The sequence below is a fragment of the Lepisosteus platostomus genome, chromosome 4 (assembly GCF_059453375.1).
Source record: "Lepisosteus platostomus isolate fLepPlt1 chromosome 4, fLepPlt1.hap1, whole genome shotgun sequence".
NCBI classification, from domain to species: Eukaryota; Metazoa; Chordata; class Actinopteri; order Semionotiformes; family Lepisosteidae; genus Lepisosteus; species Lepisosteus platostomus.
In genome coordinates this window covers 2,454,910-2,476,883 of record NC_142614.1, presented here as the reverse complement: position 1 = coordinate 2,476,883, position 21,974 = coordinate 2,454,910, and the positions used below count along the sequence as shown (strand labels likewise).

At 50.6% G+C, this 21,974-nt stretch overlaps 1 protein-coding gene across 5 annotated transcripts; it reads right to left on the bottom strand.

The window, feature by feature from the left end:
- Positions 1–1,035: 1,035 nt before the first annotated feature.
- On the bottom strand, positions 1,036–20,103 carry vwa7 (von Willebrand factor A domain containing 7). Of its 5 annotated transcripts, XM_088627539.1 has the most exons (19): positions 19,762–20,103; positions 16,990–18,329; positions 15,768–15,958; positions 12,688–12,933; positions 12,265–12,549; positions 11,205–11,301; positions 10,702–10,824; positions 10,093–10,288; positions 8,917–9,086; positions 8,489–8,601; positions 8,037–8,153; positions 7,485–7,679; positions 7,217–7,349; positions 6,326–6,478; positions 6,068–6,160; positions 4,099–4,370; positions 3,859–3,995; positions 3,531–3,690; positions 1,036–2,602 (listed from the first exon to the last, which is right to left on the bottom strand). In XM_088627539.1, exons 4-19 carry the CDS (start codon positions 12,907–12,909, stop codon positions 2,156–2,158), a joined length of 2,913 nt encoding a protein of 970 aa, XP_088483665.1. In that variant the 5' UTR covers positions 12,910–12,933; positions 15,768–15,958; positions 16,990–18,329; positions 19,762–20,103; the 3' UTR covers positions 1,036–2,155. The 5 variants fall into 5 exon arrangements, with proteins under 5 accessions (XP_088483665.1, XP_088483664.1, XP_088483666.1 ...); XM_088627538.1 differs by having other exon boundaries at positions 16,990–20,103; XM_088627540.1 differs by having other exon boundaries at positions 12,688–12,911; positions 16,990–20,103.
- Positions 20,104–21,974: the final 1,871 nt, after the last annotated feature.

Sequence of the window (21,974 nt, the reverse complement as noted above, 5' to 3'; positions counted from 1 at the left end):
GAGGGGGGCTGGGGGGAGTGTGAGAGAGTGAGGGGCTGGGGGGAGTGACAGAGTGAGAGAGTGAGGGGGGCTGGGGGGAGTGTGAGAGAGTGAGGGGCTGGGGGGAGTGACAGAGTGAGAGAGTGAGGGGGGCTGGGGGGAGTGTGAGAGAGTGAGAGGGACTGGGGTGAGTGTGAGAGAGTGAGAGGGACTGGGGGGAGTGTGAGAGAGTGAGAGGGACTGGGGTGAGTGAGAGAGTGAGGGGGACCGGGGTGAGTGTGAGAGAGTGAGAGGGACTGGGGGGAGTGTGAGAGAGTGAGAGGGACTGGGGGGAGTGAGAGAGTGAGGGGGACCGGGGTGAGTGTGAGAGAGTGAGAGGGACTGGGGTGAGTGAGAGAGTGAGGGGGACCGGGGTGAGTGTGAGAGAGTGAGAGGGACTGGGGAGTGTGAGAGAGTGAGAGGGGCTGGGGTTAGAGTGAGAGAGTGAGGGGCTGGGGGAAGAGTGAGACTGGGGTGAGAGTGCTCAGAGGCTGGGCCCTGTTACTCAATGTGTTGTCTCTCTCTTTCTGGCTCTCAGCTAACAGTTCCTTTCCTGGCTTCCATGCTGCTCTGTCTTGTCTCTCTGTATCCAGCCACCTTAGTAGCAGAGGACACAGCAGTTACCTATGACCCTTATGTGGGGGTTACAAGTTTAGGGGAACCCTGACTGTCACACCACCTGGTCTTCTTCCTGTGTTTTTTGTCTGAAACATGAGCAGCAGGTTTTGACGCAGCTCTGAGAGCTGCAGGCAGCAGGAGGTGGCCGAGCTGACCATCGATATGAGACAGCAGCGAGAGAAGAACTCCCGATCAGCGTCAGTCCTGCACTGCAGGGGTAGAAAATGAGTGACTCTTTTGTACTGATCTCCTGATGATGCACAAGTTAAGACCTGTGAGATTAAAGCCCTCTGCTGCGTCAGGCTCTGCGCTGGGCAGCAGGCAGCTGAGGAGACACACCGCCAGTTCAGTAGCGGGGGCGACAGAGCCCAATCACAGAGAGGCAAAAAGGCCACAAGCTAAGAAAACAGAGTTTATTGAAAAGAACTGAGTCTCAACCACTAGAATTAGCCAAAAGAACTTCCTTATCCATTAGCAACACACAACACACATGGCAACACTTGTGAATCTTGCAGTTACATTCTGTCACCTACTTTCTTAACCGATGACCTCAAGAATCATGGATCACTAAACCCTATTTGGTCACATTTGAGTTACAATTCGATTTAATCGATACAACTAAATAAGCAAAGACATCAAGAGAGAAAAAAGCAGAATATGCATGTTTTTCATAGAGATGCAATCTCTATTTCATTTGCCTTTAGGTTTGCATGAACTTGACAGTAAAAACAGTTCTTATAGTCTTCATGAAGACCTTTTTTCTTTTAACACATGGAGAATCGTATGTCTGTAAAGGACATTTACAGTACAGGAGGCACTTCTTGACACAACGGGTAGAGGAACTTATGGTTTCCCTGAGACCCCAGGAGAAAAATCCTCATATCAGACAGAACAGATGTTCTTCCCTGATTCACAAGCTTTCAATATTGTTTTCTGTTTCTGTTCTTGCATGAAACTCCTTGATGTAAGTGCTCCTTCAACTTAAAAGAGTTTGGCGGCACAGCAGCTGAACACACCCACATGAGAATCCCAGTCAAAGGGAAAGGATGCTTGTTTCGTGCAGTCAGACCCAGAACGTCTTTCCAGAACCTAAGGTGTGAAATTCCATCCATCCATTTTCTAACTGCTTCACCCAATTCATCCCAACAAGCAGCAGGCACAAGGCACAGTACTGTACATCTTAGAAGGGAAGCCAGTCCACCACAGAGCAGACAGACAGAGACACAGACACACACACTCACACCAGGGCCAATTTTCCCTGAAGCCAGTTAACCCACCAGCATTGGAGTGTGGGAGGAAACCCATACAAACATGGGGAGAACATGCAAACTCCACACAGACAGCACCCCAGGATCGGACTTGAACCCAGGGCTCCAGCTCTGCAAAGCAGCAATGCTGACCTCTGTGCCACTGAGCTGCACAGGTGGGATGTTTTTGAAAATCAATGAATTGCTGATGTTTCCGCTTCGGTGATTTCCAGCTGTGCGGATGCAGAGGTGCTCTCCTTGTGACAGCTGCATCAATGAAGCAGCACCCCGAAACAAGAGAGGGCGAAGACCGTGGGCCACGCGGCGGCGTGCAAGAACGCTCCTGCCACCTGCAGGTGGGGGGTGGAAACGCTGCAGCGCTGCAGGTTGCCGGCTCTGTCCCACAGGAGCAGCTCGGCCTCTGTGGAGCAGCAGCTGGAGGTGTACGCAGCCTGGACCGCGGCCCACGCCGAGCTGTTCCCCAGGAGCAGGGGGCCCTGGCCCTCCTGCAGGTGCTCCTCCTGCGCCCCGGACGCCCCACGGAGCACGAGCCGGCCTCGCCCCCGGCCCAGCTGCACCCTCCCCAGCCCGGAGCGCCCCCGGTCGGAGAGGAGCAGGGAGGCCGACCAGCTGGCGTTGGCGCAGGCCTCCGGGGGGAGCGCGGGGCAGCTGCCTCGGACCTGCAGCGGAGAGCAGGAGGGAGGCTCCAGGTCGGGGTCCTGGGGGGAGACAGGGGAAAGCAATGAGGGTGAAGGATGGGGCACCCCAAAACCTCTGTCTGTGACTGAAAACAAAGAGGGAAGAACTTCACCTAAAGCCGCGGTCCTCAAAGAGGCCTGATCTAGGGCTCGTGGGTGACCCATTGCTAAAGACTGGGAACACCTGCGCCTAATTACTGAAAAAAGGCAATTAACCTTTTCATTATGAGAAATCTGGCCCTTGACAACTCACTTGCAAATGATGTTTAAATTACACTTAACAAACAAATCGTTTAACTAATCACCTGCTTCACTGATTACCCTTAGAAACTGGGGAACTAAGGGGGACAGATAAACTCTACTGGACTGAGGCTCTCTGGGAGATGGGAAGGAGAATCCTGGTTTCAGGCTACAGAACAAGCAGGTTCACACCCAGCCCCACAGCTACCCAGGCTCAGACAGACACATTTAAAGAATTTGTTTTCCAGTAAGATTACCCTGTATCCTCGTTTTCTTGGAATTCTTACCTTTTCAGGTGTCCAGCATCCCACAGATTTTCTACAAACCGATTCGTGGTCACTAATCGCACACAGCAGAACCGCGGCACTGACAAACTGTGACCGATGTGCTCAGCCTGGGCTCAGTACCAGGGATACCTGACTCGTGGCCCTTCTGCACCACTGCAGCTCCTCGATTGCTAAATCTGCTAAATCAGCTCTGCTACTAATCAGTGAGTGAATCAAGCAGCTGATTGTAGCTGATTGGAGGGGTCTCTGGTGGAGTTCACTGGGGCAGGGTGTCTGCTGGCCCATGCTAAACCAGCTGGCAAGAGAGAAGGGAAAAGACCTCACAATACCCCACCTCCCGGCTCCCTCTCTTTGTCCCCCCACGGCTCGCAGCCTTACTGGACCAGAGCGGGGGGGAGGGGGAGAAACCGCTTTCCCTTTACCGTGTTGACCACGCTGAGGTGCAGCACTGCGAAGTTGGCATCTCTCTTGTCCTCCGATTCCACGCTCAGGCTCAGGGTGGCCGCGCTGCCCACCTGCGCCCCGCCGGGCGTGTCCAAATCCACCCAGCTCCGGACCGTGCCGTCCTGCGCCACGGAGAGCCTGGCGGGACGAGATGGAGTGGTGGGAATTGGCAAGACTGGCGCAGCTGTGGGCTGGGAATGGCTGAACACAACAGGAACCTACACCAGTGCTGATGGCATGACTGGCTCAGCGGCAGGCGTGAGGTCGGCGTGCCTGACTCAGCCGGCAGGCTAGAACGGCGCTTACCTCTCCCTGCCCTTGTGTTTGAGAAACCCCCTGTCGTCAGCAGCTGTGAGGACAAACGTCCTGGCAGGGCCCCGGTTGTAAATGTCGAACCACACGGTGGAGGTGGTGCCGGGGGCCAGCTGGGGGAGAGAGAGCACCTGGAGCCGCAGGTTCGGGGGAGAAGGAGGGACGCGGGTCAGCTGCAGCACGTCGTCACAGCGGCTGAGCCGAGGTGCTGCCGGTGGCTCAGGGGCGCCTCACCTGCAGCTGCACGTCTGTGGCCTGGACCATTTCGCCGGACGCCCTCTCCAGCACGTTCCCCTGACCGTCTGTCCCCGTCAGTCGCACAGAGAAAGGGACCGTGGGTAATGCCGGGAGCTGGCTCACAAACTCTCCGGGAGAGGACGAGGAAGAGCTGAGCTGCGCTCCCAGCAGGCTCTCGCCACGGGCGCTCAGCAGCGTCACGTGACTGAAAGAGACCTTGTGGCTGGCAGAAAGACCCGTCACTGTCAGCACCAGGAAGGTGGGGACACCTGACATGAGCAAAGGAATACAAAACAGAGTAAGCAGATGGGATACACAGATACAGGCGGACAAGGCACTCGTGACCTGGCGGCCAATTCAACCACACGAACAGGCAGAGGTTCACTCCGTGCTGAAAGGTGAGGGAAGGAAACAGTAGTTTCGTCAGGTAATAATAATAATAATAATAAACTTTATTTTATATAGCACCTTTATATATAGCTTCTCAAAGTGCTTTACAGGATGACAATAACAATAAATAAGAAGAGTATAACAATAAATAAGGAGAATACACAAGATGAAACACAATTACAATATATAGAGGAGACCGTGGATGGTGGTACTAAGAAGAGCAGAGGGGTGAAGAATGGAACCAGTGAAGTAAAGGCTCTTCTAAAGAAGAGGGGTTTGAGTCTGGATTTGAAGGAGTTTAGAGAAGGTGACTCTCTGATATCCTTGGGCAAAGAGTTCCAGAGCTTGGGGGCATAACAGGAGAAGGCCCTGTCACCCATACAATGTAGATGGGCTTGGGGGACAGTAAGGAGGGCAGAATTTGAAGAGCGAAGGTTGCGAGGTGGGGAGTAGGTCGATAATAGTTCAGACAGGTACTGAGGTGCCTAGCCATGCAGAGCCTTATAGGTGAGCATGAGGATTTTAAAGTCTACACGGAATTTGACCGGAAGCCAGTGCAGGGACTCCAGGACTGGAGTAATGTGAACACTTGCACTAGACCTTGTCAGGATTCTGGCTGCTGAATTTTGGACATACTGCAGTTTGTTCAGAGTAGATTTTGATACCCCTGCGAGTAGAGCACTACAGTAGTCAATTCGAGAGAATACAAATGTGTTGATCAGCTTTTCAGCCACAGTTAATGATAGCATAGGGCGTGAAAAAAAGATGTTTTGACAGTATGCTGCACTTGTGGGTCGAATGTTAAGCCAGAATTGAATATAACCCCAAGGTTTTTCAATTTTGATTGAGGCTCAAGTACAGAGCCATCTACAGAAAGGATTACAGGACTGGCTTTACGAAGTTGATGGGGAGTACCAATAAGCATGACTTCAGTCTTGTCGCAGTTGAGATGAAGGAAGTTTTGAGTCATCCAAATTTTTATGTCAAAGATGCAATTAGATAGAATAGAGACAGCCACATCAGTGTCAGGTCTGGTATGGATGTATATTTGAGTATCGTCAGGGTAAAAATGAAAGCTGAGGCCATGTGATCTTAAAAGCTGACCAAGAGGGAACATGTACAGTAAATGCTGAAGAGCAAGGGGTGTGAGGGAGAGAGGAAAAGCAGTAGATAAATAAGGCACAGAACAAAGTAGAGAGCAGGTAAGCTGGGGCGGGCAGCAGTGGGGAAATGGGCATGAAGCAGGTGAGAGAGTGTCCAGACTGGAACACTGCCCTCCTCTGCTCCCTGCCCCTGCTTACCGGCTCTCTACTTTGCTCTCCCGTGTGTTATTTATCTACTGCTCTGCCTCTCTTCCTCATACCTGAAGAAGGCTCCACAGCCGAAACATGGTGTTTCTTTTCCTTGCCTCTCAGCAGAGAGCACCTCTCTGCCGGTTCCTGTACAGCCTGCGTTCGCTGACACAGCTCCCGACTCAAACGCCTTCAACAATACGGCCTGATTTGCTATGACCCCCCTCCCTCGCTGCCCGTTACTTCACTCTGACTTGTCACCCGCCGGCGTGGCTGATGCTGACCTGCGACTGGGCTGCCCTCCACCCTGGACAGGCCCGGGTGAGTGCTGTTGACAGCCACGGCGAAGTGGTACAGGAAGTCCACACTGCTCTGACCTGGAAGTAAAAAAACAGGGGGTCTGTCACTCCAACCCAAGCACACACAGGCCTAGAGACCTCATCTCTGAGGCGCCCTGGGTAGCATTTCAGTCTACTGGGGGACAAAAGACAACTGTGAATAAAAGTAAAGCTTTATTTCCGACACTGTCCTGAGTACTGTACCAATAACGTTGAGGGTGATGTTCTCCTGGGTTTCTGCCCTGATGATCCACTGTCCCAGACTGACGGGTGGGAGCAGGCGAATTCTGGTAAGCCCTTCAAATGTCTCCATCTGAGCCAGGTGTCCATTCTTTTCCAGGAAGGACTGTTCTTGTCCTGGAAACAAGGAGAGGTTGCAGAGAAAATAAAATAGCGGGTTAAAATGAACAAAAGCTACCCAAACTGTATGTACAGTACTGTATGTGATCATACTCCGATACAAGACTATTGACTCAATACACACAGTAATACAATAGGCTGGTAGGAGGAACAGGCTAGCTAACTTGTAGTGCTAGTTTTACTGACATGTACTCCTAAGGAATTTTGATTTGAAACATTGAAATGAATGAAAAATGAGAATTTCTCTCCTCCGTCGCTCCTCTAGTAGTAACTCAAGATGTAGCGTTATCATGATCAATCCAGTACTCAAGTCTTAGAAAACAGATGGATTTGTATTTTAGCTCAGTGTGAAGCGTTCATTTAGTCACAGAATGAAAACTATGGTTCGGATACGGGCTTGAAAAGAAACCGCTGACTAGTTCTGGGTAAGTGAAATTAATTCAAATAAATGAAGCAGTGGTGCAAGCATAGAGAGATGGTCCGCACTGCTGCTTCACAGCTCATGGATCCCGGTTGCCCCTTCTGTGTGGAGCTTGCATGTTCTGCCCGAATTCACATGCGTTTTCACTGAACACTCCAGTTTCCTCCCTCCCACATTTCAAAGCTTGACAGCTTGTCTCTAAATTGTGCCTGCGCACACGGGTGTGAGTGAGCCCTGTGATAGACTGGCTTCCCGTCTGGAAAAGGTTGCTTTGTGTAAAACCCAGCACGGCAGTGATGATGATGATCCCGTACCTGAGGGACTGTGCAGGACGAAGGCCTTCAGCGAGCCCGCTATGTGTACGGTGACATTCTTCACAGAACTGTCTACGTGGAAGGAATGAGGCGACACAGAGGAGGGTCCCGTCTGGACGTGGAACAGAGTGACCTGGAACAAGGACGTCATGAGAGAGACAACAGCAGGGGAAAACAAGACTCAGCACGCTGAGCCATCCTCTTCCGCCATCTTGTTTCTCAGGGATGGGGGGGCTTGGGGCGAGCCTCCCAAAGGAGTGGCCGGTACCTTGGCAGGCAACGTGCTGTCCTGGACGATGGAGGAGACCTGCTGGATGTCTCGGTCGGTGGTGAAGACGGTCAGGCCCCCGGAGAGTGCAGACAAGCTCCTGTAGATGGAGAATCTGTCCGGAGACAAGACCTCTCTCCTCCTCCTCCGCCTCCAGCCGGCCCTGCTGGTGTCCTCTGTCAGCAGGAAGGTCACCTGCGGGCGAGAGGAACTAGGCCTCAAGCTCCCAAGGGTCAGCCCTGCCTGCCTCAGGACCCTCCCAGTGACTTGGGATCCCCAGCTTGACTCCCCTGGGGAAATTCTTCCCCCGCTACCCCAGCTACAGAGCTCAGGAATCAGGCGATGTTTGTCAAGCCTCCTCCCTGAGAATGTAGCACAGCACCTAAAGGGCACTGGAATGGTTTTTACACTTCCAATAACAGGATGAATGAAAAAAGGCATGGATATTTTACAGGTGAGGGTGAACTGATCTAAGAAATGAGAATGTTGCGGTTTCCAGCTGGGTGTTTTGGAGGGAGAGTGAAGGTAACCGGCCTGTGGACGGGGTCTCACCTTGATGCGCTTCTCCACAGTGAGTCCCTCCACGGCGCTCTGGAGGTGTCTGTCCTTGGGAGAGGCGTCTGTGAAGACGTAGATCTCGGACTGGGGCGGGCTGTGGATCAGGGCCATCTGGAACAACAGGCGCAGAGTCCGCAGAACCGGCCTCGATCACACCGCGGCGATCATGGAGGTCTCTACACCATGCTCGGCAATAACAGCAGTCTGATCTCCAGAGTCATTTATCGCACGTGTGTGAAGAGACGTCCCCGTGAATCCACCCAACCTGACGACAGGCTCGCACCCAGAGTGACTGAACAAAATCCCTCCCTTCCTTCCTGCACTGATTGGGCCTGTCTGGCTCTGGCCTGGTGTCGCGCCACTGTGTGGAGGCGCAGAGGTGTGTGAAGTGTCTGGACTACAGCCCTGAGAGCGAGTTGGACTCCCAGCCCCGGCCAGGCCAGTACCTGGAGAGCAGTTAGACACATCTCCGGCTCGTCTCCTCCTCCCAGGGCGGTCAGGTCCTCCAGGAATCTCATAAACACGTCGGGATCTTCCGTCTCCTGCAGGGGACCCACAGCTGGACAAGAGGTCCTACAATTAACTCTCGTTCCGTTCAGTTTGTACCACAACTTAAATATCTGACAGACGCTCTCCTCCAGGAAAGCTACAGAATGGTTGTGTTCCACAGGAGAGACCCATCCTTTCCGAAGGAGTGGGATCGGCCCCCACATGCATACCATGATTCCTGAGCACTGTAATGAAGTAGCATACCAGGCCTTCTCATTAGCCTCCTGCAGTTTGGCAGAGGCATGGTGCACGTATCACGGTACACACCACAGACATGGTGGAACCCTTGTGGAAACACGGTTCTTCAGGGTAATTTTGCTCTCACCTGGGTCGTGAAAAGGAACCAACACGTATGTGGTGGGCTCATCCAGTGTGCCCTGCCTCTCCTGGATGATGGAGAGCGCCCGGAGGCGAGCGGCCGTGATCTCTTCGAACATGCTGCCCGTGGTGTCAATCACGAAGACCAGAGCAGAGTTCCGGCCCACGTTCATCAGCCTGCCCGTGAAGCACAAACCACTGATTCATAGACACGAGAGGGGACTAGATGCATTACATACAGCATAGGAGACCAGAGACACTGCAGATCAGGGGAGGAACTGCTCCACCAGCTGAATTCAGTGGGAACTTCAGGGAGGCAAAATTGTACAGGATCAGAGTGGACATCATTGATCCCAGTCCTACTCTCACACAATCACAGAGTGGACACCATTGATCCCAGCCCTACTCTCACACTGTCACAGAGTGGACACCAGTGATCCCAGCCCTACGCTCACACTGTCACAGAGTGGACACCAGTGATCCCAGCCCTACGCTCACACCGTCACAGAGTGGACACCATTGATCCCAGCCCTCCTCTCACACTGTCACAGAGTGGACACCAGTGATCCCAGCCCTACGCTCACACTGTCACAGACTGGACACCATTGATCCCAGCCCTCCTCTCACACAGTCATGGTGTCTTTAATAACCATGACATCAGTGTACCGTCTCCGCAGATGTGTGGCTCCTCCAGTAGCACAGCGCCCCTGGCTGCTAGACGGACTCACTGATTTGTTCTGCTCCTGAGGCAAGAGCACCACCCACCGGTCTAGTAACACCACAGACTGCAGCGGCCTGGTTTCCCCTGGCTGCTGAGATCAAGATCAGGCCACAGGATGATAACACGGTGGATAACACCAGATTAAGATACAGCTGTTTCATTTCCCGGTCATAATATACAGCTGCACTTCTCTGTTTTAGAACAACACAGGAAGTGAGTATTAGTGTGGCTTGGTTCAAGACCTGGCAGGATGAGATCCTGGGACCCATTAGCTCCCAACTAACAAACAGGCCAGATGGGCTATATGGTTTCCTGTCATGCACAGCCTTTCGGGTGTTTAACCTTTCAGATGCTCCTAGTTTTGAGTTGATTTCAGACTAACTAAGCCAAACACCGTTCAGAACAAGCAGCACACTGAGCACCGCGGTTCTTTCCAGACCTCTGACAGGTGCCGCTCCGTACCTGAGGAAGTCAGTGACTCCCGCCGTGTCCCGGAGGTCCCGCAGCAGCGCGACGGTTGCCGCGGTTGCCAGGCGGGCGGCGTCGCCATGGTAATAGTGATGCGGGGAGAAGAGGGGGGAGGTGCTGTCCTTGTTGATGCCCCCGCGGGCGCTGAGGGAGCGGCTCTGGTCCAGGATCCCGCCGTGGCTGCACTTCCCTGCCCGGGCCGCGGAAAGGGGAACGATGAGCTCGCAAGGGCGGGACGGGCGTTTCGAGAGAGGTGCACCAGGATCACAGTTAAATACACAACGTCATGGCCGGAGGGAGAGGTGAGAAGCATGGGCTCCACTGGCACCTTCAGCCCTTCCTGTGTTGGTGCACCGACAGCTACACTCCGTAGCGCAGAGACAACATGGCGCTGAAACATTTGCGTTACGCAGAAAAGTATCTCATCGATTTCGTCTATTTGCTGACCGGCCTCCCTTATCCAGATCGAAATGCAGCACAGGATTACTACATGAGTGTCTACTGGTACACTGTGACGGTAGGTTGACTTTAAGGTACAGTGAAGCACTGTCGTCTGCTGTCCCTGCGGAGTCCCCCTGACCGGTTCTCCCCCAGAGCTGCTACCTGGCGGCTTCTTGGGGTCCGTGCCGAAGTAGCCGGTGGTCAGGAGCTTCTTGCTGTTCACGTCCTCCAGGATGTTGTTTTTGCAGCTGAAATTCCAACATTCCCTGCAGGTCTGCACGTCCTCTGTGAAGAGATACAGGGGACACAGGGGGCGGACAGGTCAGATCCTGGAGATTGCAGGCTTCTTCGTGACCAGCCGGGTCCTGCAGCGCAAAACACTTTGGGCCACATTTTAAAGGCTAGGGGGATACCACGGGCTTCCCCTTGGCCCTTATACACATAAACTAACATTGGTTTGTCCCATCACCTCTGTGAACTGCCATGCATTATTTTTTGCTCTTTCACAGCTTCCCTTAGCTTGCATCCTGCTTAATCATACTACCCATGGTGCTCTTCTGCCGTCCTCGCTCCTCTCTCCTGCCGTTATGGGTGCCATGTGTGAGCCAGGCAGCGCACTGACTGGGCTCCAGTCACTGGAAAGCCTGGCGAGAAAGTCAGCTCACCGGCGGCCACTGGTTCCAGCTGATCCGCAGAGTTCAAGAGGTCAGAGTTCACTTCGGTGTGGCCCATCTCCACCCAGTTACTGTGGCTGTAGAAATCCTGGTGGACAGGACAAACAGGACCCCGAGGAGTTACTGAGAGAGCCGCGCTGTGAAGAGAGGTGCTGAGCTGCACCACACAGAAGGCCAACCCCGGCTCACCGTGCGTCCATCAGGAAAGACCTGGCGGCAGTTTTACAGCTGGGAAGTTTTGTGCCGGCTCTGGTGGTCTGTTTTCAGTAATCAGAAAAATTGTGCAGTCAAACAGAAAAATAAGCACGTTTTACTTACTGAATATAATAAATAATTATCCTGAATAAAGATTTTTCCACTGTGTAAAAGAGAAGTCTAAAACTCGCATAACTTTTACACTATTGAAAACTGTGCAGTACCCCTAGGGCCGTCAAACCGCTCTGCCAAGCCGCCCCCATTCCTCTCTCCTGTACCTCCTGTATCAGCAGCCATATTACCCTGCAACTCACAACTGGCAGCCCACTGGAGCTCAGCAGGTGTGAGCCTGGTCAGTACCTGGATGGGAGACCTCCTGGGAAAAACTAAGGTTGCTGCTGGAAGAGGTGTTAGTGGGGCCAGCAGGGGGCACTCACCCTCTGGTCCATGTGGGTCCTAATGCCCCAGTATAGTGACGGGGACACTAGACTGTAAAATAGGCGCCGTCCTTCGGATGAGACGTAAAACTGAGGTCCTGACTCTCTCTGGTCATTAAAAATCCCAGGGCGTTTCTCGAAAAGAGTAGGGGTGGAACCCCGGTGTCCTGGCCAAATTTCCCATTGGCCCTTACCAATCATGGCCTCCTAATAATCCCCATTCATCACTCTGCTCTCCTCCTCACTGATAGCTTGTGTGGGGAGCGTTCTGGCGCACTATGGTTGCTGTTGCATCATCCAGGTGGGGCTGCACACTGGTGGTGGTGGAGGGGATCCCCATGACCTGTAAAGCGCTTTGAGTGGAGTGTCCAGAAAAGTGCTATATAAGTGCAAGCAATTATTATTATCATTATTATTACCTGCAGTGAGTGCAGCAGGTAGCCCAGCCCTTCCCTGGCCCCCTGGTAGTCCCGGGCCCTGATGGAGTCCAGAGTCTGGATCCACCGCCAGCGCAGGAGGTCTCGAGCCCCCTGGATCCGCTCGGAGTCGAAGTGGTAGACGGGGTTGCTCTGCATCTCGCTCCGGAAGTCCATGTGGGCGTTGGCCCTGACCACCTCGCTCACCGCCTGCCAGAACGCCTTCATGGACACCGCCTCCTGGTCGCCGTAGTAACTCCCGAAGAGGTCGCCGGCCGTCAGCGGCTCCTGCCGGAGACCGGAAGAGAACGTCTGGGAAAAGAGGCGACCCTCCACCTTCGGGGTCCTGACAGCCCCCCTGCCTGTCCCAGGCCGACCAGGAGTCCGGTAAACCCCCCCCCCGGCTCTGCGGCTCGGCCAGCCTACCTGCGGCTCCTGCTCTGGGAGGGTGCGTCCCCAGCGGTTGGGCCGGGACATGAGGATCTCTCGCGTGACGTTGAGGATGGCCTCCTCGGTGATGTCCTGGTGAGTGTAGGAGCTCCAGGCCAGAGTCAGGATTCGAGCCCAGAAGTTGGGGAAGAAGGCCGAGCAGGGAGGCAGCACGAGGGAGCCCACGCACAGCGCCCAGACCGCCGCGGGCAGCGCCATCGCTGGGGCGTGGAAGCACTGCAGCTTCAAAACAACATGAGCGCGCTGTGCTGTATCTGTTCTCTGAGCAGCCCAGGTGGTTCACAGGAAGTGACATGAGGGATGGCATGGAGAGTCCAGTGAGCTCTGCCAGCAAGCTTCAGATGTTTAACAACAAGAAGCTATTTCCCCTTGGATACTTCCTACCACACGGTGACTTCTGAGCACTCCAATCAGGAACTACTTTTTTCACATGTACCAGTTTATACAGTGGTGTAAAAAAGTGTTTGCCCCCTTCCTGATTTCTTTTTTTTTTTTTTTGCATGTTTGTCACACTGAAATGTTTCAGATCATCAAACAAATTGAAATAATAGACAAAGATAACACAAGTTAACACAAAATGCAGTTTTTAAATGAAGGTTTTTATTTTAAAGGGAAACAAAAATCCAAACCTACATGGCCCTGTGTGAAAAAGTGATTGCCCCCTAAACCTAATAACTGGTTGGGCCACCCTTAGCAGCAACAACTGCAATCAAGCGTTTGCGATAACTGGCAATGAGTCTTTTACAGCGCTGTGGAGGAATTTTGGCCCACTCATCTTTGCAGAATTGTTGTAATTCAGCCACATTGGAGGGTTTTCGAGCCTTAACCGCTTTTTTAAGGTCATGGCACAACATCTCAATCGGATTCAGGTCAGGACTTTGACTAGGCCACTCCAAAGTCTTCATTTTGTTTTTCTTAAGCCATTCAGAGGTGGACTTAATGGTGTGTTTTGGATCATTGTCCTGCTGCAGAACCCAAGTGCGCATCAGCTTGAGGTCACGAACAGATGGCCGGACATTCTCTTTCAGGATTTTTTGGTAGACAGCAGAATTCATGGTTCCATTTACCACAGCAAGTCTTCCAGGTCCTGAAGCAGCAAAACAGCCCCAGACCATCACACTACCACCACCATATTTTACTGTTGGTATGATGTTCCTTTTCTGAAATGCTGTGTTACTTTTACGCCAGATGTAATGGGACACACACCTTCCAAAAAGTTCAACTTTTGTCTCATCAGTCAACAGAGTATTTTCCCCAAAAGTCTTGGGGATCATCAAGATGTTTTCTGGCAAAACTGAAACAAGCCTTTATGTTCTTTTTGCTCAGCAGTGGTTTTCGTCTTGGAACTCTGCCATGCAGGCCATTTTTGCCCAGTTTCTTTCTTATGGTGGAGTCATGAACACTGACCTTAACTGAGGCAAGTGAAGCCTGCAGTTCTTTGGATGTTGTTGAGGGGTTTTTTGTGACTCTTGGATGGGTTGTCGCTGCGCTCTTGGGGTAATTTTGGTCGGCCTGCCACTCCTGGGAAGGTTCACCACTTTTCCATGTTTTCGCCGTTCGTGGATAATGGCTCTCACTGTGGTTCACTGGAGTCCCAAAGCTTTAGAAATGGCTTTATAACCTTTTCCAGACTGATAAATCTCAATTACTCTGTTTCTCATTTGTTCCTGAATTTCTTTGGATCTCAGCATGATGTCTAGCTTTTGAGGATCTTTTGGTCTACTTCACTTTGTCAGGCAGGTCCTATTTAAGTGATTTCTTGATTGAGAACAGGTGTGGCAGGAATCTGGCCTGGGTGTGGCTAGAGAAATTGAACTCAGCTTTCCAAAGATGTGATAAACCACAGTTGATTTGTGTTTTAACGGGGGGGCAATCACTTTTTCACACAGGGCCATGTAGGTGTGGATTTTTTTTCCCCTTAATAATAAAAACCTTCATTTAAAAACTGCATTTTGTCTTATTTGTGTTATCTTTGTCTAATATTTCAATTTGTTTTGATCTGAAACATTTCAGTGTGACAAACATGCAAAAAAATAAGAAATCAGGAAGGGGGCAAACACTTTTTCACACCACTGTTTCTACTGCAAGACGTTTAATTAAAGAATTATGATCACTCATAATATTAATATTCTTTTCCAATTCAGATCTTTCTATGTCAGTAATTCACTCTGATTTTCAGATTTGTATTCTTGGTGGTCTTGAAATCCACTTTAGATCTTTATTTCTTATTAAGTTACTGTCTGCTCTCATGTGTTCTGTGTGCTCATGAGAGTCTTTGATGGTTTTGTCTGTTTCCAATCAGAATCTCATGTGCTCCGATCAGGCTGTTTGATTCCCGGTGCCCAGCGTGTCTCTGGGACTGAGCGTGATGAAAGGCACACGAGCCCAGTGCATCGTGGCACCGCTGTCAGGCTTGTTTCTCATCATGCAGGGTTTGTCAACCCACCTGAGCCTCGTGCAGACAGAAGGACAGAAGAAGACAGACAAGACTACAGCCAGAGGGCACAGACGGTGGAGTCTGGGAGAGACCCCCTGAGCCCCTCCTCTGCTCTACAGGGAAAAAGAGCAACGTCCCCTATTGTAGGCAACCAGGCGCTACATGTTAAAATATGAACAGTTCCTGTGTAGTGTTAGTTTCCAACAGTCTGTAGTAACAAAAATAAGTTTTTGGCTTGGTCTTCTCTGTCTTCTCTTTTGAATGCAGAGAAGAGAGCTAAATCTTTTATCTTAAAAAAATGGAAAAATATACTTTCATACATTTCACCCCAATAATTTATCTAACACTAGCTAGACAGAACATCCTCAACAGGACAGGCTGCAGTGTGAACGTGAAACAACCTAAAGTTGTTAACCCATGCTGTTAACAGCTCCTCCTTTAAGGTATCGTGTTCATTCTGTTTCTGTTTTGTTTTGAGCAACAACATTTTATTTCCCTTTTAGCAAAACCTGTGAAGACACCACTGCTGCAATTCCAGGATCTAAATATACACCCGTGGGCTAACCCACAGCCTCTGAGGACGGGATGTCACAGGACACGTGACGGCAGCCTCACTTACTCGTCGAGGAGATGGTCGGTCGAACGATCCCGGATCGATCGCGGAGAAGCTGCTCACAGCCGACGCAGGCTCGCGAGCACGAACCCTCTCCCAGCGGTGTTATCTCCCGTGTCACAGATTTTCTTGTGTGACCCAGCCCTGGGGCGCTGGAACGAGGCCAGGCCCTGAGCTGTGGACCTGAACCCTTGCGCCTTTTGCAAACACCAGATACAAAACAAGACGTCCCAGTTACCGATTAGCATTGGCATAAACATATCTTTAACAAACACATGTGTATACAGCATCCGCAGGTGCTTACAGTACACACGAGCATGACCGCTTGGGATCTGCCCCTGGCTTCTGACACAGAGCGCACTCAAAGTGTGACGAGACGACCCCCACGTCCTCGATTCATGCACGACGGGTTCGCGTGGGCCCCCTGCCTGCTCCGGGGGTGTTTAACAAGGCACTTGCGAGCCCAGCGCGCACTGAGAGGCAGCAACCACACAGAGCCATGCTCCAGTCGCCCAGGTTAAATTTAAAATGAAGGAACGTGCAAAAAGATTCTGTCAGCTCCGCTGCTGAATCGCCAACTGGCATGCAAGAAACGCAACTGCGTGCTGAGTACATGGAGCGTGCGCATTCCATCTCATAATCCCCTGGCATAAACGAGTTGCATCACTAAGCCACAACTAATGAGTGCAGAGGAGAAAGGCATGTGTTATGGTCCATGCTGGAAAGCCATTTGGCACCCAGTAGCTCCTTCCCATTTGCAGGTTGATGGTCTCATGGCCAGATCTCCACTTGGTGAGACCAGCTTGCTGTTGCTCGCTCTCTCGGCTCAGGGCACAAGGTGATCGTGCCTGGTCCCAGGCATCTGTGACACACGCACGTTTCCATGGCATCCGCTACCGACCCAGAATGTAACGAGACGGCTCGTGCTGCTTCCAGCTCTCTCACATGGGAGAGGAGCCACTTCTCCACAAAGGTCAGATCAGGAACCTCTCACTTTCCCAAGAGCTGCTCTTCGGCCTTTCTGCCGCTAAGAAGATCTGGATCAGTCCCAGTTACACACCCAGCGGAAGACTGAGGAGGAGAGACACAGCAGTGATGGAGGAGCCATTCGCCGTAGGAAATAAAGACCCCAGGAAAGTGATGCCTCTTCTGACCACAGACTTAACATTCAAAAAGGAATTCCACTGCTGGAAATCAGAAAAAAACACGAGACAGTTCTCAGACTTACCTGTTGCCTCAGTGAAGAAATAAACACCTGCCGACAGAAGTCAGATCCTCTTTATGCAAAATATAAACCACAGCTTCCTTTGTCAGAGTCCGAAGGTTTGGTTGCCCTCTGTATCCAAAGGCGTGTGGCACCTCTCGGAGAGGAGTAGGAAGTGTCGACGAGGCGTCCTCTCACCTGCTGCAGCACGAGCGCCGGCTCTGTCTGGCCCCTCGACCTCGATTCCGTCTCCTTCGCGCTCAGGCTGCTCAGGCTGCGGTTTCTCGAGGAAAAAGCTCTTAACTTGCTGACGAGTAAAATCGACTTCCTTTCTCAGCTAATCAGACACTTTGTGAATCTTTTGATGCGGCTATGGCGACACTCAAGCCTTTTTTTTTCTTAAAAAAAATCAATCAGAATCAGAGGAATGATTTGATAACCTGCAAACATGGCACAGAGGACTGGGGGAGACTGGAGTCTTAATGTGGACACATGGAGTGCTTTTCAAGAAGGGCATTGTAGTGTACCCCTCTTCCCAGGCTGCTCTGCGATTCTACACAAAGGGGGGAAAAGTGGATCATGTGCTTTATACGTGAGAAGGCTTTCTTATTCAAGTCAGCCTGTGGGGAGCGTAACCACGGGAAACATGCTCCTTCACTGAGCTCCCCAGCAGTTAACCTGCTCCTCTGGCTGGATCGGTAGAAAAAGAAGTAAATACCAAACCACAGATTCTCAAGATGTTTGCGATGTTCTGCTTAAATCTGGATTTTGCCAACGTGTCTGGCGAAGCGGGGCTTGGCTGTGATCCAGCTGGACACAGATAAGCATGGAGACAATACAAGATGTCAGTCTCTTTGTGCTGCAGGAGCTGCTCGATGAAGGAGAGAAAACTGTTTTCCTGCTGTATTGTTCGTGGCAGAGAGCGGGGAGGCAGAGGGAGACTGCACTGCCCTTAATTCTTAGTTCTGCGCAAGAAGAGCATTCATTAACAGCAATCACTGATTTCACAGAAAGCAAAAGACAAATCTCAGTCACGGGCCCCGGTGAAACTTTAGCCTGATGTGAGAAGAGGAGGCCATGAGATCCTGTGCAGAATAATCGACGGAACATGCAGCTTCACCTGACTAGTTTCATTCGGGTGCAGTTTAGCTCGTAGCTCAGGGAGGGCACACATTTGCATGTTGCTGTTTAATCTGAGTATTCCAGCATGCATTTAATATAGAGATCAATAAAAAAACAAAAAAGCCCAGACACACACAGCCTGCTCTCAGGGGTACCTGACCTGACCAGAAGTGCCAGACAGGTCTGCCTACGGGTTTCTTTTTTCACTCGTCTGTCTGTAATGTGGTTGGAGCTGTCAAGGTCTGAACACAGAGACAGCAAGTGTCAGAGGAAGACTGGTGAGAGTCTGCTCTGCTCCTGCATGGCAATGGGCCTTGGTCGAACCCACACAATGCCAAGGAAGTGGTGAACTATTTAACAGTTTCACTTCTCCTCACAGAAGTATTTTTTAAAGAATAACCTATTTCTACAAATGCCTGACTTATTTATTTCCATATTAACAGAGTGGGTATCGCAGCTCTTTACTGCAGTACAAAATTCCACTCATTTCCCATTTATATTACACACTACAATAAAGTAGTAGAATTTTTACTGATTGCTGCAAAACGAGTATGTAAAGAATTCGTTTCCTAAAATGGAAACAATGACACACAAATGCCACTGTTCCAAACTTCTGTAATTTTAGAGACGGGTGTTAGGTGTAAAAAACAACGATGTCTTCAGTAAAACCCCCAGACGTCTGATTCATCTGCATATCAAACTGGCTTCAAACCCTAAATTGAAAAGATTTGAGCCAAGAGATAAGCTTCTTACAGCCAAGACCACTGACTGAGCCCTTAGAAAACTAAACTGCAGAATGGTGCTGGTTTTTGACCTAAAATAAAAATAAAAGACTTAAAATAAAAATGACCAGCAGAGTGCTACTTCCCGAGTAAGAAACTCTTTTGACATGAGTGGCAGATATCTAAATATTCACCAGGTAAGAAATGTCTTCTACTTTTTTGAAGGCTGGTCTGTTTCAGTTTCATTGAATTTGAAGACTGGGAATAGCTGTGCTTATGTGACCGTCGCAGTCCCGCGCGGGCTCACGCCCTCCGCCGCCCGTTTCGTCCCACAACACCTGGGTTCGAACCCGGGTCTTCGGCGTAACGCAACAGGGAACCAGCCGCATGAGCTAAAGGAGACCTCCCTCAGCCCAGGCAGCTGGGGTCCCTGCTACGCGCAGGGAGGGCGATGACATCACCGTATCTGAACGAGCTCCGCTACACCCTCCCCTGCTGACTTCGTCTCGGTGAATATAATAATCAATTATATTGATAATCATAATTATAATTATGAGTTACACCTCTCGGGAAAGATAAGAGAATTCAAGATATATACATAGGCTTACTTCTGTTGGATTATCTGCATTATTACAGGTGTACCAATCATATTTTGAACCGATATACCTGTACACCTGTTATCATGCAGGCAAGACTGGCTCTACAGTCTTTCAGCAGCAGCTTGTTCTTCTGCATTTGTTTGTACACAATTAAATTTCAATACAATACAAAAATTTGTGATCTGAGAATCTGTGTTTGAAAATGAGAGTCCCGTCATGCAAGGTTGATACCATGAAACATTTGCAGTTCATCGCCTAGCGTGCTTTTCAAAAACAGCAGTTTCAGTGTGCAAATGAGAAGTCGGAGTGGGCACTACTGCCAAGTTTCAATTCAATCCTTCCAGAATACTCACGCGGGGAGCCCGTCTGGATACATTCCCGCTCAATATCCCAGACTTTTCCAATAGGGATGACCGGCCCGCTCCCAGCACTGTGCTGGTCTTATGTGGCCCCGATTATATGCCTCTAATGGCTGTTGGGAGTGTCATTCCTTGATATCCTGATGGGGATCAGTCCAGAGAACAGAGCACCTGCTAAGGAACCAGGTTTGTGGAGAAGCAAAGTGCTGTTTTCAAAAGCACAGAAGTTTGCCTTTCACTAGTTAGGCACTTCCCTGTGACAGGGAAAGAAAACCATGATTCCCTACACCCCTGCCTTCTGGAGCAGCCTGTTGATCCCTCTCTGTGCTTCTTGGCTTCAGGATTCACACCCCCTTCCTCTCTCATCCTGGCTAATTATAGCCCTCCAGTCCGGGCAGAATTGCTGGGCTGCAGTCACAGTCTAAAATTACACCTGCAGGAACCCGTGCCAGAGCACGCAGCAGGTCCCTTGGCCCCTGTGCTCTGGGAGCACTCTGGGAGACAGAGGAGGAGTTCTCCCAGTGGGAAGGCGTGAGGGGTGTGCTCCTCCAGGAGACTAGCGCAGGGTTTGTTTTTTTTTGGCACGGTGAAATTCTGAGATACGCAGCAGCATTTAAAAAAATCTAACACTTTCACAGAACTACAGAGCGTAAAACCCCCAACCAGGCAATATGGCCCAGTCATTGTGCAACGCCTGGATCCTGATGTTTGAACTTGAGGAGCAATGGAACATCGTTGGATCTTAATGATCTCGTTTTGGATAATCCTATGAGCAGTTCAAGACTTGTTTTTGCTCCCTTTTAACTCATTCCTTTTATTTGATGCTCCCTCCGCATGTCATTGGAAGGTGGGGGAAAGAGGACCTCATAAAGGAAGCACACAGAGCTACAGACAGGACATGCGTACTCCACACAGAAGGAGCCCAGTCTTGAATCAATCCCAGGACCCAAGAGCTACGAGCCATCCGTGGTAATATATAATCAGCAGGCCAAAGAAAGCAGTCGCTGCTTATTTTTTAAAATTATTTCTACTTCTATTAAATGAATGGAATACAGTATATCAGATCCAATAATGCTGATACTGAGCAATCCACAATTTTAGCCACAAGACAGGGTCAACATTTCAAGAGGCTGAAAAAATGCTGTATCAGTACTTTACACCATTCGTATCTCATTGTCTCTTTGGGATTATGTCACCAGATAAGCGAGTGCCTGTCAGAGAGAGTTATTTGATTTAAACACGTTGTGTCAGAGCAGCACGGTGGCACAGTTTTAGCATTGCTGCCTCACAGAGCTGTTTACATGGGTTTCCTCTGGGTCCTCCGGTTTCCTGCCACAGCCCAGAGACATGCTGGTAAGGTAACTGGCTTCTGGGAAAATTGGCCCCTGTGTGTGTCTGTGTGTCCTGTGATGGACTGGTGTCCTGTCCAGGGTGTACCCTGCCTCGTACCTGCTGGTATGGACCCTGTCTCCACTGAGACCCTGTACTGGATTATTGGATAAAGCCATTAGAAAATGGATGGACAGACATGTTGTGTTGATGGGTTTTCGGTGAAAACAAGTCTGAGTTACTAAGAAAGGCTATGTAATCTGTTATGGTCAGCAGAGGGAACTGTGACCTTCCAGACTAACACTTGCAATAGCAGTGTGCGCTGCAGGACAGCGGATGCTTTGACATGGTGCGATACTGACACTGTGAGGCTCTCATTCCTCCAGGAAGCTCCACTGTGCTGGGGGCTTGTGGGATGGGGGGGTGGAGGGTGGGAGGCTGCCAAGGGCAACTGCTGCCATTTGCAAGGAATGTCATGTCACTGAGAACACTGTCCCTCTCGCAGCCTGCCACACCGGACACATTCAGTGCCTGGAAACTGGGGACGAAGAGGACAATGAGCTTCTTTATACACTCAGGACAGAGGAGGGGAGGCGAAGATTTCAATCAACAGGACTGTGCCTCAGAAAAAGACGGAGTCACAGGTTCTCCAGGAAGAACGAACTCCTGTTAATAATAATAATAATAATAATAATAATAATAATAATAATAATCATAATAATAATAAATGAATTAATTCCTTAAACTTATATAGTGCTTTTCTGGACGCTCCACTCCATTCAGGACAGTGTCCTGGCCAAATTTCCCCCTGGCCTTTACCCATCATGGCCTCCTAATAATCCCCATGACCTGTAAAGCGCTTTGAGTGGAGTGTCCAG

What these genes read in the sequence shown, in the direction of transcription:
- vwa7 (XM_088627538.1), bottom strand. Translation starts at nt 12,909, where the DNA reads ATGGCGCTGCCCGCGGCGGTCTGGGCGCTGTGCGTGGGCTCCCTCGTG. An exon ending in ACCTGCTGCACTCACTGCAG is followed by an intron (nt 11,302 to 12,264) that starts GTAATAATAATG and finishes CCTGTCCACCAG; the next exon opens with GATTTCTACAGCCACAGTAA. An exon ending in ACCTCAGCGTGGTCAACACG is followed by an intron (nt 2,603 to 3,530) that starts GTAAAGGGAAAG and finishes GTCTCCCCCCAG; the next exon opens with GACCCCGACCTGGAGCCTCC.